Source organism: Periophthalmus magnuspinnatus, chromosome 14 (genome assembly GCF_009829125.3).
Source record: "Periophthalmus magnuspinnatus isolate fPerMag1 chromosome 14, fPerMag1.2.pri, whole genome shotgun sequence".
NCBI classification, from domain to species: Eukaryota; Metazoa; Chordata; class Actinopteri; order Gobiiformes; family Gobiidae; genus Periophthalmus; species Periophthalmus magnuspinnatus.
Genome location: NC_047139.1, coordinates 31,935,061 through 31,951,965, shown reverse-complemented (window position 1 = coordinate 31,951,965; position 16,905 = coordinate 31,935,061). Strand labels below are relative to the sequence as shown.

At 44.4% G+C, this 16,905-nt stretch overlaps 2 protein-coding genes across 8 annotated transcripts; both read left to right on the top strand.

Annotated features, from left to right (window-relative positions):
• Positions 1–1,812: 1,812 nt before the first annotated feature.
• Positions 1,813–16,536, top strand: LOC117382035 (uncharacterized PE-PGRS family protein PE_PGRS54-like). The gene is made up of 47 exons (XM_055226905.1): positions 1,813–1,888; positions 3,622–3,717; positions 3,812–4,072; positions 4,972–5,022; positions 5,093–5,163; positions 5,216–5,551; positions 5,624–5,738; positions 5,833–5,907; positions 5,996–6,043; positions 6,117–6,179; positions 6,293–6,337; positions 6,445–6,507; positions 6,572–6,616; positions 6,701–6,814; positions 6,925–7,308; positions 7,363–7,533; positions 8,721–9,008; positions 9,166–9,195; positions 9,329–9,508; positions 9,571–9,732; positions 9,802–9,834; positions 9,907–9,957; positions 10,252–10,368; positions 10,491–10,553; positions 10,634–10,678; positions 11,011–11,088; positions 11,163–11,186; positions 11,275–11,295; positions 11,426–11,449; positions 11,548–11,604; positions 11,713–12,135; positions 12,673–12,851; positions 13,000–13,218; positions 13,267–13,467; positions 13,578–13,616; positions 13,732–14,010; positions 14,137–14,175; positions 14,263–14,610; positions 14,704–14,724; positions 14,782–14,982; positions 15,093–15,183; positions 15,236–15,619; positions 15,941–15,982; positions 16,048–16,098; positions 16,172–16,186; positions 16,295–16,360; positions 16,438–16,536. Exons 1-47 carry the CDS (start codon positions 1,813–1,815, stop codon positions 16,452–16,454), a joined length of 5,802 nt encoding a protein of 1,933 aa, XP_055082880.1. The 3' UTR covers positions 16,455–16,536.
• Positions 8,286–15,017, top strand: LOC129456780 (uncharacterized). Of its 7 annotated transcripts, none has more exons than XM_055226503.1 (7): positions 8,286–8,292; positions 13,111–13,254; positions 13,348–13,443; positions 13,714–13,986; positions 14,326–14,361; positions 14,398–14,418; positions 14,785–15,017. In XM_055226503.1, the coding sequence occupies exons 2-7, from the start codon at positions 13,135–13,137 to the stop codon at positions 15,001–15,003; spliced, it is 765 nt and encodes a 254-aa protein (XP_055082478.1). In that variant the 5' UTR covers positions 8,286–8,292; positions 13,111–13,134; the 3' UTR covers positions 15,004–15,017. The 7 variants fall into 7 exon arrangements, with proteins under 7 accessions (XP_055082478.1, XP_055082480.1, XP_055082477.1 ...); XM_055226505.1 differs by lacking the exon at positions 8,286–8,292 and adding an exon at positions 8,689–8,699; XM_055226502.1 differs by lacking the exon at positions 8,286–8,292 and adding an exon at positions 12,661–12,707 and having other exon boundaries at positions 13,054–13,254.
• Positions 16,537–16,905: the final 369 nt, after the last annotated feature.

Genomic DNA, 16,905 nt, shown 5'->3' with positions numbered 1-16,905 from the left:
ACTCTAAATTAGTGTAAAATATTGTGAAACCAAGAGCTGATGTAAAACAACAAAAGGACATTGTTTTGACAAACGATGCTATCTGAGGCTCAACATTATGTGCAGATCTGTATTACTATTGCTCTTTAATGACTCACATACATGTCAGACACTATCTGGCTTCAAGTTCACTCTGTCCCAGCAGACTGAATAAATATATCTTTATACTGTATTTTTACAATGCTACTATTATCATTATATTTATTTAACCTGTTTTAATTGCCTCAAGACTTAAAAATGCTGCCTTAGTTTGGCCAAATTCAGAAACTAGAGAGAGCCCAGGTTGACTCGGCCCAAACATGGAAAAACCCTTTCTGATAGCACTACATGATGTATAAACAACCCAGACTTCTTCCAGATTCTTTGGAGATTATATTTTACAGATCAGATTTTATTTTGTGAAGCCTCAAGTGTGCTAGGCATTCTGACATCATAACTTGTCTTGGAAAACACTAGATAACATTAGATAAAAATATAGATTGTGTACCATTGTGCATAATCAGAACATTTGCATAACACATACTACACTACAAAAAGTTAATTTTGATCTTAAACTTACATTACTATATAGTTTTTGTTTCATCAGAGCAGTAGTCTGCTCACTGTTACTATTTTGCTGAAAAGAATACAGAAAATATAGTATAGTAAATAATGAATTACACTAATGGCCAGAGTAGGAAGTTTATCATATTCTCAGATTCCACATGGTGCTACATGATTAATGATTTGTGTGTGTTTGCTGTTCTAACTTTGCATGTACAAGTTCTGCTACACACAACAGAAATCCATGTGAGTAATACATTTTTCAACACGAACTGTAAACAGGTTTTCATCAACTATAAGGCAGATTGATTTCTTTGTTAATCAGTATTGACACTGCATGGTGTGCATCAAAATCATAATGCAGGGTGATAAAAGAGAAGCCCCTTGAGTGGGCTACACTTGTGTCCAAATAGACTTGATCTAAAGACCGTCATCTCCTGGTGTGATGCTCTGGGCTTTAGCAGGCACAGGAGAAATACAGGGGTGGCTCACTTAAAACTCAGCACTCATCTGAGGTTACAGCAAGAATTGCACAAGCCATCAAATACATACATCTCACCTCTCAAAATTGCAAATGATGTGAGCAAAGTCCTACATTAGACATGTGTAATTCAGTAGTATTAAGATTATTGAACTATACTTGATTTTTCATTCATACATGTCATTCATCAGTGACAGCGTGCTTTCTTTTCCAATATGTGGATGCTTGCCAAGTCACCTCCACCCCCTTTATAAAAACATGACTGAGCACCACTTCACTGTTACATATTAAGATGCTATATGTATGTCATAATCAATCTGGTCATTATGAATGATTTTATTGTATCTGAGGTTTCAGTCTCTAGAGGAGAGGAAAAGGAATCCAGCTCAACCTTTGCATGACATGTGTTTGCTCCCCCCGTATGTATCTCCCTCTCTCCAAAGTCCCCCCCCACACTCCCTATCCTCCCAGTTTCCTGGCAGTAGACAACCAAATAAATGTGGGCTAACAGTCTTTGGGGGGCTAGAACAACCCTTTTGGTCTAATGAGGTGATGTAGTCAGTGTTCTCTTGCTCTAGCTTTCCTTGAGTTGTGTGTGTCTTGGGCAATTGCACTGTGTCCTGTCTAACATCCTGTCCCTTTTTTTTTGGCTTTGCCCTCCTTCTTTTAAAAGGTCCGGGTAAGCACTGATAGGCTTGCAGGGAATAAAACCTGCAGTTTGGGAGAACAGAGGGACATTTGGGAGCGAGATGGCGAAAGGGGCGGCAGTTACATACCTTCTTGGAGTGCTGCTCCTGGCGCAGTGGAAGCCCTCGCTGGAAGGAGGTGGGTCATCTCTAGTGCATGCTTTACCTCTGTGAACCGGTGACATTATTATTTTGTGTTACTGGCATGCATTTTATGCACACATGGATACAGTGAGTAGGGGATAGGTAGTACTTCTTGTCATGTGAAAGGTTTGCAACAAGTAATTTCTATTGAGTACATTAAAATAATGCACTATGACTATATGTGAAGAAAAGTGACCCATTCATTTTAGATTATAACTGTGTTTTTATAACTGACTGTGATTTGTTTTCATATGCATTCCTCTTTTTATTTGGAATTACAGTCTATATTTTCATTCATTTTTCAACATTCAGCTAGTGTTACCGACTGACGGTGAAATATTGTATTATAATAATAGGATATATGTAGCCCTTGCTTCCAGCCAGGTGTTTTGGTGAATATAGATTTTCTTAGTAAATGTGAGATCAGTGATTCTCTACAAAGTACTGGGGTAATTTTTATCTTCCTTTTTTTAAAAAAAAAAAAAAAAAAGAGAGAGAGACATTGTCTTAGTTAGAGCTGTTAATGAAGTGTGATGGCTAATTAAAGGCTTTCAATTTGGTTGCAGTCTCCTGATCTCATCCCAGCATGGTTTTATAGTGTTGTAGTGCAGAGTGACTGTTAGTAACTCAGTCTGACTGTAATCCTGCTGTCTAGTAAACCTGTCTAACCTTTCAATCTATATGGAATATAGAAATGATTCTTTAGAATCAGGATGAGTTAAGATCAAAGCCATGGCACCTTTCAAAATTCACAATTTCATTATAAATGGCACCTAAGGGTTTGTTTTAAGAAGAGCAGAGTAAAGACTTCAGCTTTAATTGATTGCATTCATTTACAAAAAATGACAATTTTTTAGAGTTAGTGAATCTAAATTGATTACTGGATTATTGTTTTGTGATTCCAACATGCATTTTTAACCTTTTTACTGTAGCCATCAAAATATAGTGAATACCATTTTACCCTTTTTTCAACACAATGAATAGCTGCTATGATCATGTTCTGGCCAGAGTTTGGCCAGAGTCTGCCCCGAGCGTGGTGAGCTGAATGATCAAGCTGCACAGTTATTTACTGTTTTGTTGGTGCGGTGTATTCAGGATTACTATGACAGAGTTGCTCACATTCTTTAGGAATCCCTACAGACTTCCTCTCACATCTGGGCAATTGGAAATGTTTCCTTATATAGGTGTTGGCTCTCTTTGTTTCTATTTTTGTCTGTTATGATTGTTATGATTTGTAAAATAAAACTTGGGTGCATAATGATCGTATAAAGAATGCCTTTTGTATGAGGTAATGTTTTGATTAAAAAAAATTGAGAATGGTAGATAACTGAGATGGTATTTTAATTAGGTTATTCGATTTCGTAAGAATTTGGTCTTGTTAAATTTATCAGATGACTCATAAATGGAATAAATGTGTGAGGCTTTTTGTCAAGCTTTCCCATTTACTGAATCTAAACTGGCTTGCTTAAACCAGGCATTTACATACCAGCCGGAGGAGCAGGCGGAGTTGGTGTTGGTACTGGTGTCAGTCCTGGAACTGGCTTTGGTCCTGGAGGGGCAGGGACAGGATATGGACCAGGAGGAGCTGGTGCTGGTTTAGGGGGTCTTGGTCCTGTAACTGGAGGAGGTAAAACCTTTCACAATTACTGCCTCTCAAAGATTGCAAATAATTCTAAATCCCTAAAAGCCTCTAACACTATAACACTACATTTGATCTCCCCTGCCTAGGACTAGGTGGAGTTGGACCAGGGGGTATTGGTCCAGGTGGTGCTGGTGGTGTGGGAGGTTTTATTCCAGGATCCTATGGTCCAGGTGTTGGAGCTGGTAAGTGAAAAATAATATGTTGTCTTAAAATCTTCAGATGGAAAGATGGAAAGCCTGTGCGTGACAATTATTGCATATTGATTTTTTCTGACAGGTGGAGTGGGGCCTGGTGGAGTAGGGCCTGGTGGAGTAGGCCCTGGTGGAGTAGGGCCTGGTGGAGTGGGGCCTGGTGGAGTGAGGCCTGGTGGAGTGGGGCCTGGTGGAGTGGGGCCTGGTGGAGTAGGGCCTGGTGGAGTAGGCCCTGGTGGAGTGGGGCCTGGTGGAGTAGGCCCTGGTGGAGTAGGCCCTGGTGGAGTGGGGCCTGGTGGAGTAGGGCCTGGTGGTGAAGGAGTCAGACCTGGAACCTATGGACCTGGTAAGAGCAGATAACAGATTACTTTTACACCAACAACAGAAACTTTTTTTAATCAATGCAGCAAAGCCTCACTGAGATCATGTTCTGTACAGTACTCAGTACTGTACAGTACTCAGTACTGTACAGTACAAACTGAGAGGAGCAGGATTCAGCCACAGACATATTATTTCATTTCCTCATTATCTCAATCTAATATACCAAATTTTGGTGCAGTGATGGCTAATGCATTAGGCATGACAGCCCCTCGATAAAGGACAGAAGTCATCACATCACTCACAATAACAGTTCTGCTGAAGAATTTCACTCCACTTTGGTTTTCATCCTGCGCACATGTGCGATGACTTTACAGGACAAATGTTATTGGTGACAGCATCGAAATTATTCCCGGGGTTATGTACTGGGTTTGTGGAACTGTTTAATGTTGTCCAATCATTTTGTTAAAGAAATAGGTCAGTTAAAGCACATTTTGTGTTTTTTGAATATCTCATGATCAAAAGTGACAGCTTCATCATAATTTGATTACATTATCGAGGGGCCCAGATGTAGAGGAAATTTAGATTTAACGATACCTTTTACTTAAATGTTTTAGATAACATTAAATTAATTTGATAGGGCTCATGAGGCATGGGTCAAATGACTTAAAATGATTGCATTTTTTTTAAAAAGAAGACATTATGCGTTTCTGGTGTTTAGTAATGCGCACATGGAAGTAGATAAATATATTTTACATTTTGTTCATTATAAAACACATTAGCAATCTAAAACATCTTAACTTCAGAAATTACATTTTTCCATCAGAACTGTATGTTTGATAAACTGCACCATCTTTAGAGATTGGTTGATGACTTGACCTAGTCAAGTCATGTCAAGTAATAGATTTTTGTTGAACTGTCCCTTAGGTGGAGTTGGCACAGGACAATACCCTGGTGGAGTCAAACCTTTTAAAACAGGTAGAGTAGTTTAACAACATGCGTTTAGGTTCACTTTTAAAACTCGATCAAATGATGTTTGTGTCTCCAGGACCAGGCGTTGGACCAGGCGGGACAGGCTTTGGACCTGGAGGTTCAGGAGCTGGACTTGGAGGGGGAGGGGTACGACCAGATGGGGTAGGAGTTGGACCTGGTGGCACTGGTTTTGGACCAGGTGGGGCAGGAATTGGACCTGGTGGGGCAGGAGTTGGACCGGGTGGAACTGGTTTTGGACCAGGTGGGGCAGGAGTTGGACCGGGTGGAACAGGTTTTGGACCAGGTGGTACAGGATTTGGACCGGGTGGAACTGGTTTTGGCCCAGGTGGGGCAGGAGTTGGACCAGGTGGAACTGGTTTTGGACCAGCTGGGGCAGGAGTTAGACCAGGTGGAACTGGTTTTGGACCAGGTGGGGCAGGAGTTGGACCAGGTGGAACTGGGTTTGGACCAGGCGGGGCAGGAGTTGGACCAGGTGGAACTGGTTTTGGACCAGGCGGGGCAGGAGTTGGACCAGGTGGAGTTGGACCAGGTGGAACCGGGTTTGGACCAGGTGGGGCAGGAGTTGGACCAGGTGGAGTTGGACCAGGTGGAACCGGGTTTGGACCAGGTGGGGCAGGAGTTGGACCAGGTGGAATCGGTTTTGGCCCAGGTGGGGCAGGAGTTGGACCAGGGGGTACAGGAGTTGGACCTGGAGGAGGTACTTTTTTTTTTTTTTTATGTAAAATAAATGTATCAGTTGTAAGACGCTGGATACTCTTTTTTTTCCTTTATAAATCTTTATACATATAATTTCAGCTATACCACAAACTGGAACCACAGGAGTGGGGCCTGGGGGGAAAACTGGACCTAAGACCTCAAAACAAGTCCCAGGTAAATTCCAGGCTAAAAGAGTGTCACCAGAAGATGCCATTACTTATAATGTTATAGGCTATTGACACATCAGTTTGTTGTGGAACAGGGGTGGGAGTGCCAGGACTCTACCAAGGAGGTTATGTTCCAGGTCAAGGTCAGTTTTTAACATTAAATTTAGGAAACAACTGTTCAATTTGTGATTGGCAACATTATTTTTGTGTGAACAGGTTTCGGAGGTCGTGGTGTTTTACCTGGAGTAGTCACTGGAGCTGGAGTTGGTACTCAGAGCGGTCAGTATAAAAACAAAGCTTAACAAATATAGTAATGTAGTAATTTAACTGTATAAAATCAATTATACCAATAACAAACTTTATTTAAAAATCTAAATCTGTTACATTCACAGGGTCTGGAGTACTTGGCCAAGGGGGAGCAGGGCCAGGCACTGGAAGTAAGTAATATAGATTCAATGTATATATATGCCTATATTTTGCTCCTAAGATTTTCCTGAATATTATATAGTGCCCATTTAAATCCTGTTAAATAATTATTCTATAGATGGTCGGGGTCAGCCGCTACCTGGAGTGTTTCGTGGGTACCCTCTGATTTCACCTAAAACAGGTAAAACACATTTACAAACATTTACAAAGTATAGTGTGCATCTTCAAATAAAACATTTTTCTAGGTGCAGGAAAATCGAAAAAGGCAAGTAAAGCAGCAACAAAATATGGTATGGATATTATTTCAGATACAAATATTGTCTATACTATAAGAAAATACCATATAGGAATATCTTTTCATGTCATATCCCAAGGTGGAGCTGGAGGACCAGGTGGATCAGGAACCCTTGGTCAGGGCAGTGCACTGGGTGGGGCAGGATTTGGAATTGGGCCCGGGGGTGGCGGAGTAGCACCTGGAACAGGAATAAGTAAGGCTACTCTTTAGGTAACATTGCGGTGATATATAAATGCTATGTTTGCACAATATGTATAGAGAAACTTTCATCCAATTATGTGTTAAACCATCTAGGTCAGCTAGGAGGAGCTGGAACTGGCTTTGGGCCTGGGGGAGGAGTTGGCCCCGGTGGAGCTGGTTCCAGTATTGGTCCTGGTGGTGGAGTTGGGCCTGGTGGCACTGGTACCGGCTTTGGACCTGGTCAAGGAGTTGGTCCTGGTGGCGCTGGTACCGGCTTTGGACCTGGTGGAGGAGTTGGCCCAGGTGGCGCTGGTACCGGCTTTGGACCTGGTGGAGGAGTCGGCCCTGGTGGTGCTGGTACCGGCTTTGGACCTGGTGGAGGAGTCGGCTCAGGTGGTGCTGGTACCGGCTTTAGACCTGGTGGAGGAGTCGGCCCTGGTGGTGCTGGTACCGGCTATGGACCTGGTGGAGGAGTCGGGCCTGGTGGTGCTGGTACCAGCTTTGGACCTGGTGGAGCTGGTACTGGCTTTGGACCTGGAGGAGCTGGTGCTGGCTTTGGACCTGGAGGAGCTGGTACCGGCTTTGGACCTGGTGGAGGAGTTGGGCCTGGTGGTGCTGGTACTGGCTTTGGACCTGGTGGAGCTGCTACCGGCTTTGGACCTGGTGGAGGAGTTGGGCCTGGTGGTGCTGGTACTGGCTTTGGACCTGGTGGAGCTGGTACCGGCTTTGGACCTGGTGGAGGAGTTGGGCCTGGTGGTGCTGGTACTGGCTTTGGACCTGGTGGGGGGACCAGATCGCAAGGTAAATATGGAAAATAGGGGAAAAAAATTACTATGCTGTATGTGTTATTAAATGTTGCTTCATTGGCGTCATGCTTAATTTTTTAGGACATGATGTCGACGCAAAAGCCCGTAAATATGGTAATAAATATTTTATTAAATAAATATTTTATTGTGTGTATATATATATATATATATATATATATATATATATATATATATATATATATATATATATATATATATATATATATATATATATATATATATACATACACACACACATACATAAATAAAATAATTTTATCTATTTTAAAAGGCATGTTGAGCGGTACTCTGGGAGGACCTGGTGGTGTCGGTACCGGTGTTGGTCCTGGTGGAGGAGTTCGGCCTGGTGGTGCTGGTACTGGCTTTGGACCTGGTGGTGCTGGTACTGGTGTTGGACCTGGTGGTGGAGTTGACACTGGCTTTGGCCCAGGGGGAGGTGTTGGGCGTGGTGGAGCTGTTACCGGCTTTGGTCCTGGTGGTGCTGGTACGGGTGTTGGTCCTGGTGGAACTGGCACCGGCTTTGCACCTGGTGGTGCTGGTACTGGTATTGGACCTGGTGGGACTCGTACCGGCTTTGGACCTGGTGGTGCTGGTATGGGTGTTGGTCCTGGTGGAGCTGGTACCGGCTTTGGTCCTGGTGGTGCTAGTACTGGTATTGGACCTGGTGGAACTGGTACCAGCCTTGGGCTTGGTGGGGCTGGTACTGGTGTTGGTCCTGGTGGGGCTGGTACTGGCTTTGGACCTGGTGGAGGGACCAGATCACAAGGTAATATTCATAACAGGGGAAATATCACTGTGTTATATGTGTTATTAAATTTTGCTTTATTGCTTGATTTTTCAGGATATGATGCTGACGCAAAAGCCCGTAAATATGGTAATAAATATGTAATTTAATAAATACTCAAAGAAAAACATCTCAAAGTTTATCTATTTTGATAGGCATGTTGAGCGGCGCCCTGGGAGTACCTGGTGGTGCTGGTACTGGTATCGGCCCTGGTGGAGCTGGCACTGGATTTGGACCAGGGGGAGGAGTTCGGCCTGGTGGTGCTGGCACAGGTTTTGGACCTGGTGGTGCTGGCACAGGTTTTGGACCTGGTGGAGCTGGCACCGGTTTTGGACCTGGTGGAGCTGGCACCGGTTTTGGACCTGGTGGAGCTGCTATCGGTTTTGGACCTGGTGGAGCCGGTACTGGTTTTGGACCTGGTGGAGCCAGTACCGGTTTTGGACCTGGTGGAGCCGGTACCGGTTTCGGGCCTGGTGGAGCTGGTACTGGCTTTGGACCTGGTGGAGCTGGTACTGGCTTTGGACCTGGTGGGACTGGTACTGGCTTTGGACCTGGTGGAGGAGTTGGTGCTGGTGGTGCCGGTTATGGGCCTGGAGGTAAAACCTATATTATTATTTAATTAATATAATATTAAAATGAATATATCATATTTTATTATCATTCTCATCATGCTATGAAATCTAATATAATAATGTGAATAGTATTTGAACATAAACAAGACAATTGAGGATTTGAACTTTCTGTATGCTGCAGGTTATGCTGGAGCCAAAACGCGTAAATATGGTGAGTAAACAGGTGGATATGGTAGATAATATATCATTTAACCTATACATGATGCAACACTGTCTTTTGCTAGTTTTTAATCTTTACCAAAATGTTTTTTTCTTTTCCAACTACATGTCATTTACTACATAAGGACTGCCAGGTGGAGCTGGGGGTGCTCTGGGTACAGGATCTGTTGGGCTTGGAGTTGGAGGAGGTATCCCAGGGCGAAGTGTTGGGATAACAACAGGTGGAGGGGCTGGACTGGGGACTGCTGGAGTGCCTGGTTCTGGTGGAGTGGGTACTGGTGGATTTGGACCTGGTGGTACTGGAGGTACAACAACAATATGAAAGCATCCCATTGGTGTTACTGGACTAATGCACTGACTGGAACAGGATTTGGCCCTGGTGGATTTGGCCCTGGTGGAGTTGGTCCTGGTGGATTTGGCCCTGGTGGATTTGGCCCTGGTGGGGTTGGTCCTGGTGGACTTGGCCCTGGTGGACTTGGCCCTGGTGGAGGTGTGGGGACAGGATTTGGACCAGCTGGATTTGGGCCAGGTCAAAATTTTTAATATTGAGCATTAGTCTAAAAAATTATACTTCTAAATCCTTAACCCCTTCTTTCAGGATATGGGACTGGACAGAAGCCATACAAATATAGTAAGAGTAATAACCCATTTTAAAATTATGTGATAAAGGAAATAATGACTGATGATATACTTCATCTTACAGCTCCACATGCGGGGGGTGGTGGAGTCCTAGGAGAAGGAACAGGACGGACTGGTCAGTAATTTCATTATACATTAAGTTGTTACACTGTGGTCAGTTGAAAACAAATCGCAACATTGGTTCAGCAGAATTCATATATTGCCCCCTACAGGTCTCTAAAAGTGTAAATTATAAAATTATCATTACTTATGCTTGAACACTGGATGAACATGATGTAACAAGATTTTGGTATTTGCATACACTGACACAGCTTGGTCAAAAAGGCAGAAATACAGTTAAAATCATACAATGTTTTGTACATTGTACTATATAGAGTTTTGTGATAACGTAGCCCTGTTTGTTTTTCAGGCCAGCCTGGTGGCACTGTGCCTAGTGGGGGGAGAGGCATTGCAGGAGCTACTAATGCAAATGGGACAGGAGTGTCAGGGAATGGCACCAGACCAATCAGTGGAGTAGCAACTACAGGTATGCTGGTTTTTTTGCCTTTATTATTACAAGTCCTGAAAATTTAAAGCTACTAAGATTGTGGGATTTATTTGCATCATAAAGGTGGAAGTGGTATAATGTTATAATGAGTCTGTCTACAGTAATAGGTGAATCGCAGGATGGACTTGGAGCAACAGGGGTCACAACTTCCCCAACATCAGAAGGTATCTGATTAACAGCACTTGTTTATTCTTCAAGAATTATAAGATAAGTTCTAAACAGAACTTTTTTTTTTTTCTTAAAGGGCGTGCGGGTACGAGAGGAAGAGATGGAAAAGACAGTGACGGAGGTAAGCAATGCTGAGGAGATTTTGATACTATTCAGTTTTACTATTTTAATTTGATTAATATGTGTATTTATGTTATCTATATTCACTTCATACAGCAATGTTCACAGTTGATTTTGAATTTGTTTTATTGCAGGTGAGATTGGTGTGGGGAGTATAATTGAGGGGTCTGGAGGTTCTTCAGTGGAAGGTGTGTTTAAACTGGCTGGAGTCTGAACCTTGCTTTATGTGGACAGTTAATTTAAGTCAACTACTGATGCAAACATGTATTTATTTTTAATTGGTTGTTTTACTATTAATGCACAAAATGCAACATCAATATTTAACTGGGATAGGTGTGACTGGAGGACCTGTAGGAGGCGAGAAAGATGGTCTAATTGCAACAGGAATTCCGATACTCGCTGCAAAACCAGGTATATGTATTTTTGTTATTTTGTCAGCATTACTTACTAAATTATTTGAGATATCTATTTTCTCCATAAAACAGACCTCAATGGGACATCACTACCAGGTGAGGGGCAACAAATAACATGACAATGATTGATTGACTTAGCTAGTTTTATATTAATAGCATTACTGTATCTCCCTCATTCTTTCAGGGGCTACCGGTGCAACGGCTGGTAGGTACTTAATATCCCTATATTTAACTTAGTGTTGCTAGATTAACTTAGAAAATTTGAAAGTATTAAAAAAAAAAAAATTAAACATACTTTTTTTTTTTTTTTTTTACAATTTTCTTTTTTTTTACAGTTCAAGGTGGAATTGTGCAATCAGGTGGTTTGTGAAATTCATTTCTGTCAATATTGCCCATCCCTATTTAAAATACAAACTTTATATTAATATAGACTCATGAGAACTTGTTTGCCTTTTAGGTTCAAGTAATGATACAACTAGTGTACTACCTGGAGCTAAGCCCATTAAACCTCCAGGTGAGGGAAAAAAACAAAAGAAAAACTTAAGCACTCTAGGCCAGATTTACCTGTTAAGATACTGTAGAATAACCCTTTGTATGTCATTTCTACTTACAACATGTGAAGGGATTCCCAGAGGAGACACTCCAGGTGAAGGAGATGGTGAAGGTGGACCTGATGGAGAGAGAGAATCTGCCCGTGGTCTAGGAGTGACACCTAAACCGGGTCCTGGGGATGTAGCAGGAGGTCCTGGGGGTGTAGGTGGGGGTCCTGTGGGTGTAGGTGGAGGTCCTGGGGTTGTAGGAGGAGGTCCTGGGGGTGTAGGAGGGGGTCCTGGGGGTGTAGGTGGAGGTCCTGGGGTTGTAGGAGGAGGTCCTGGGGGTGTAGGAGGGGGTCCTGGGGGTGTAGGTGGAGGTCTTGGGGTTGTAGGACGAGGTCCTGGGGGTGTAGGAGGGGGTCCTGGGGGTGTAGTTGGGGGTTCTGGTGGTGTGGGAGGGGGTCCTGGGGGTGCAGGTCCTGGTGGAGCAAGTGTCATCAAACCTGGAAAAAGTAAGTAGCTTGTTTTTGCATTGTCAAAATATTTCATTTGTTTGTCAAAGTTACTTTTAATGCTTTGTGCACATGTATAGGTTATTACGGTGCTGGTGGTATTGGGGTATTGCCAGGTGGAGGTACGCTATACATTTGTGTCACAATAATGATGAGTGGACGTTAAATCTGTTTCTCCCCATAGGCAAACGTTATCTAACTGGAGCAGGACAAGCAGTTGGTAAACCAGGGAAAGGTTTGTTATTTTTTCCAAATATAACGATAAAAAACAAAAACTGCATTATGTTTATTGACCTAGTGTGTGCCTGTTTTTGGATTCCCCCTAGTTTATGGAAATATTGGTCCTGGTGGGTATGGTACTGGTCCAGGTTATGGAAGTGTCGGTCCTGGAGGCATTGGGCCGAGTGGTGGAACTGGATTTGGACTTGGTGGCTTAGAAACCAGGCCCGGTGTAGGACCTGGTGGTGCTGGGACTGGCCCAGGAAGCTACGGACCTGGCGGTGCCAGTACAGGACCAATAGGCTATGGACCTGGTAGTGCTGGAACAGGGCCAGGAGGCTACGGACCTGGTGGTGCCAGGACAGGGCCAGGAGGTTACGGACCTGGAGGTGCTGGGATTGGTCCTGGAGGCTACGGACCTGGAGGTGCTGGGACTGGTCTCGGTTACGGACCTGGTGGTGCCGGGACAGGGCCTGGTGGTGCTGGGACAGGCCTGGGTGCAATAGGTGCCATCCCTGGGGGCCAAGGACTTGGAATAAGAAAACAAGCAAAATACGGTAAAACATTTGTGAAATATTTTACTTTTTCTCTCCTAAAATACTTCCAAACAAAAACTTTTTTTTTTTTTTTTTTCCCAATGTACAGGCCAAACCAGGCCTGGCAGCTACGGACCTGGTGGTGCTGGGACTGGGCCTGGAGGTGCTGGGACAGGACCTGGAGGCTATGGCCCTGGTGGTGCTGGGACTGGGCCTGGAGGTGCTGGGACAGGACCTGGAGGCTATGGCCCTGGTGGTGCCGGGACAGGACCTGGAGGATTTGGACCTGGTGGTGCCGGGACAGGACCTGGAGGCTATGGCCCTGGTGGTGCCGGGACAGGACCTGGAGGATTTGGACCTGGTGGTGCTGGGATAGGACCTGGAGGACTTGGACCTGGTGGTGCCGGGACTAGACCTGGAGGATTTAGACCTGGTGGTGCCGGGACAGGTCCTGGAGGATTTGGACCTGGAGGATTTGGACCTGGTGGTGCCGGGACAGGGCCTGGAGGCTATGGCCCAGGTGGTGCTGGGACTGGTCCTGGAGGATTTGGACCTGGTGGTGCGGGGACTGGACCTGGTGGACAAGGATTAGGACTGAGAAAACCATCTAAATCTGGTAATTAAAAACAGTGACTTTCCATTGTGGTGGAATGACTTCTACTATAATAGCTGTATTTATTTTTCCAGGCTATGGGACGTCTCTGGGCGGAGCTGACTATGGCCCAGGTATATCTATAACATATTTAAAGCAAAAAGTCAAATTAATCACTTGTTATCACTTATTCATTCAATAATTGTTAAGGGCGGGGGACAGGAATAAGACCTGGTGGTGCTGGGACAGGACCAGGAGGCTATGGACCTGGTGGTGCTGGGACTGGTCCTGGAGGTGCTGGGACAGTGCCTGGAGGATTTGGACCTGCTGGTGCTGGGACAGGACCTGGAGGATTTGGACCTGCTGGTGCTGGGACAGGACCTGGAGGATTTGGACCTGCTGGTGCTGGGACAGGACCTGGAGGATATGGACCTGGTGGTGCTGGAACAGGACCTGGAGGCTACGGACCTGGTAGTGCTGGGACTGGACCTGGGGGATTTGGACCTGGTGGTGTTGGCACCGGACCTGGTGGACAAGGATTAGGACTGAGAAAACCAGCGAAATCTGGTAATTACATTCTACTTTTTGTACTACTGTCTACTCAGTGTGGTACAATGAGCGCATCTAAAATAGTTATATACTTATTTTTGGTAGGCTATGGGTCATCTCTGGGTGGTGCTGGCTATGGCCCAGGTAAAAAAAAAAATAATAATAATAATTGAAGCAAAAAGTCAAATGAATAACAATTATCAATTATTTATGCATTAATTCTTTGTTTAGGGAGTGGGACAGGCACTGGAACAAGACCTGGTGGTACTGGGACAGGACCTGGAGGATTTGGACCTGGTGGTACTGGGACAGGACCTGGAGGATTTGGACCTGGTGGTGCCGGGACAGGGCCTGGAGGAATTGGACCTGGTGGTGCTGGGACAGGGCCTGGGGGATTTGGACCTGGAGGTGCCGGGACAGGTCCCGGGGGATTTGGACCTGGAGGTGCCGGGACTGGTCCTGGAGGATTTGGACCTAGTGGTGCCGGAACTGGTCCTGGGGGATTTGGACCTGGTGGTGCCGGGACTGGTCCTGGGGGATTTGGACCTGGTGGTGCTGGGACTGGACCAGGAGGATATGGTCCAAGAAAAATAAAATCTGGTAATTGTTCAAAAATGATTAGCAATTTATTGGGACAATGCATTTGTCAAACATTTCCTTGTTTGTTTTTAGGTGCAGGTGTTGGGCCAGGAGGTGTAGGGCCAGGAGGGATTCGACCAGGCAGCTCTGGTGTTGGTCCAGGTGGAATAGGACCAGGAGGATTTGGACCTGCTGGTGCTGGAACTGGACCAGGAGGATTTGCACCTGGAGGTGCTGGGACTGGACCTGGAGGATTCGGGCCTGGTGGTGCTGGGACAGGACCTGGAGGGTTCGGACCTGGTGGTGCTGGGACTGGACCTGGAGGCTTTGGACCTGGTGGTGCTGGGACTGGACCTGGAGGCTTTGGACCTGGTGGACAAGGACTCGGACTGAGAAAACCTCCAAAATCTGGTATAGAGACGGAAATTGACTTGTAATACTGTGCAATAGTATTAAATATAGTGATTTGTTTTTATTCCCAGGTTATGGAGGAGCTGGATTTGACACTGGTAAGAGTTATCTATCCAGTAAATGCACACCCACACCCGTTTCTAAAAATGTATTTATTCCAATGTTCACTTATTGCACTTTGCTGATCTGCACTTCGCTGATCTGTTCCCTGCAGGTGTAGGGCCTGGTGGAGTAGGGACTCGTGGAATAGGGCCTGGTGGAATAGGGCCTGGTGGAGTGGGACCTGGTGGGGTGGGGCCTGGTGGTGTGGGGCCTGGTGGAGTGAGGCCTGGTGGAGTAGGTCCTGGTGGACTAGGCCCTGGTGGAATAGGGCCTGGTGGAGTGGGACCTGGTGGGCTGGGGCCTGGTGGAGTGGGACCTGGAGGAGTGGGCCCTGGTGGAGTGAGGCCTGGTGGAGTGGGACCTGGTGGGGTGGGGTCAAGTGGAGTAGGGCCTGGTGGAGTAGGGCCTGGTGGAGGTGGCTTTGGTCCAGGAGGAGTTGGTCTAGGACTTGGAGGTCCAGGAGGCTACGGGCCTGGTGGAACTGGCTATCGACCAGGTACACTTCATTTTTTGTTTGATTTTTATTCTAAATGATGATGTTTGATCTCAAAGAAAGGTTTTCTTTGAGCCACGGCAGTACTGTGCTTTGTATCGTGACATGTTTTAAAGTCCCTGCAGTCATCTCTGATGATAAAATAACATGCTGGAGTGGTAAACACTGCATTTGGCTCTACATTGGCCACAATGTGCTGACTGTAGAATTTTCTGTTCTCAGAAAATAATGTATCTAATTCAATTTAACAAGACATTTGACAGATTAATAAATGTGTTATTGCAGAATTGAACTTTCTCACATTCTGAATATCTTTATACATAGGTGGAACTGCAACAGGGACAGGAACCACTCTAGGAGGCCCTGGTGAGTTTGCACAGAATGTAAAAGTGAAGCAAGAAAATTGTGTAATGTAACCATGTTTTCGGTAGGTGGTGCTGCTGGACCTGGTTATGGAAGTGTAGCTGGAGGACTCTACCCTGGTAAAACTTGAATTAGAATAAAAAACAAATAAAAATAAATAAATGTTAATTGGTGTTTGTATGTGTTTTACAGGAGCAGGCCAGAAATGTAAGAAATATATAGTTTTATTTATTTATTTATTTTATCTCATTCTGTAGGCTACTCTCTGGTATTAGTCTAGTATCATCTGTATAAATGTTTCTTACTTTGTTATAGCCAAGGCCCAGAAAGCAGCTAAATATGCAGCACTGCAGGCATTACTGGGAACTGGTGGCTACAGAGGTAAATAATAAATAAATATTAAATAAAATATTTCAAGATAATGTGTAAGGCATAAACTGAAAACGTCCCTTTTTTAGGACGAAGGAGGAAGTGAAAGAGCAGTATACAGGAAGTGACCTCATTTAATAATGTTGGTGCTATATGGCATGATTGTATGTGTTTACCTGACTTCAACACTCTCCTACAAGCTGTTTTAAAACTGTATTCAGAATATTTCAAAAACAGAATGGAGTGGGTTAATACTTTTGAAGACAATGTTTGAACAATGAGATTTTTTTTTTTAGATAGGTCAGTAATAGCAACTGTCACATTTATTTGTTTGCTCCATGTTTATTATGTTGCTGTTTTCTTCTGAAGTAATTCCATTCAACATTTATTATGTATTTTGAAAAATGAACAGCTGCTATATTGGTCTGACTAACCTGTATAAAAAACTGACCAGTAATAACTGTTCCTTTTTGCTGTTCATTTTTCACCTAAACTGATGCACTGTTTTATGAGTGACAACATTTGGTTGTACTGTTAAGTACAAATGTACTACTTTT

What these genes read in the sequence shown, in the direction of transcription:
- LOC117382035 (XM_055226905.1), top strand. Translation starts at nt 1,813, where the DNA reads ATGGCGAAAGGGGCGGCAGTTACATACCTTCTTGGAGTGCTGCTCCTG. An exon ending in ACAGAAGCCATACAAATATA is followed by an intron (nt 9,835 to 9,906) that starts GTAAGAGTAATA and finishes TTCATCTTACAG; the next exon opens with CTCCACATGCGGGGGGTGGT. An exon ending in AGAAGGAACAGGACGGACTG is followed by an intron (nt 9,958 to 10,251) that starts GTCAGTAATTTC and finishes TTTGTTTTTCAG; the next exon opens with GCCAGCCTGGTGGCACTGTG.
- LOC129456780 (XM_055226502.1), top strand. Translation starts at nt 13,078, where the DNA reads ATGGCCCTGGTGGTGCTGGGACTGGGCCTGGAGGTGCTGGGACAGGAC. An exon ending in TGGACCTGGGGGATTTGGAC is followed by an intron (nt 13,987 to 14,325) that starts CTGGTGGTGTTG and finishes GAGGATTTGGAC; the next exon opens with CTGGTGGTACTGGGACAGGA. An exon ending in TGGTGGTGCTGGGACAGGGC is followed by an intron (nt 14,419 to 14,784) that starts CTGGGGGATTTG and finishes GTGGAATAGGAC; the next exon opens with CAGGAGGATTTGGACCTGCT.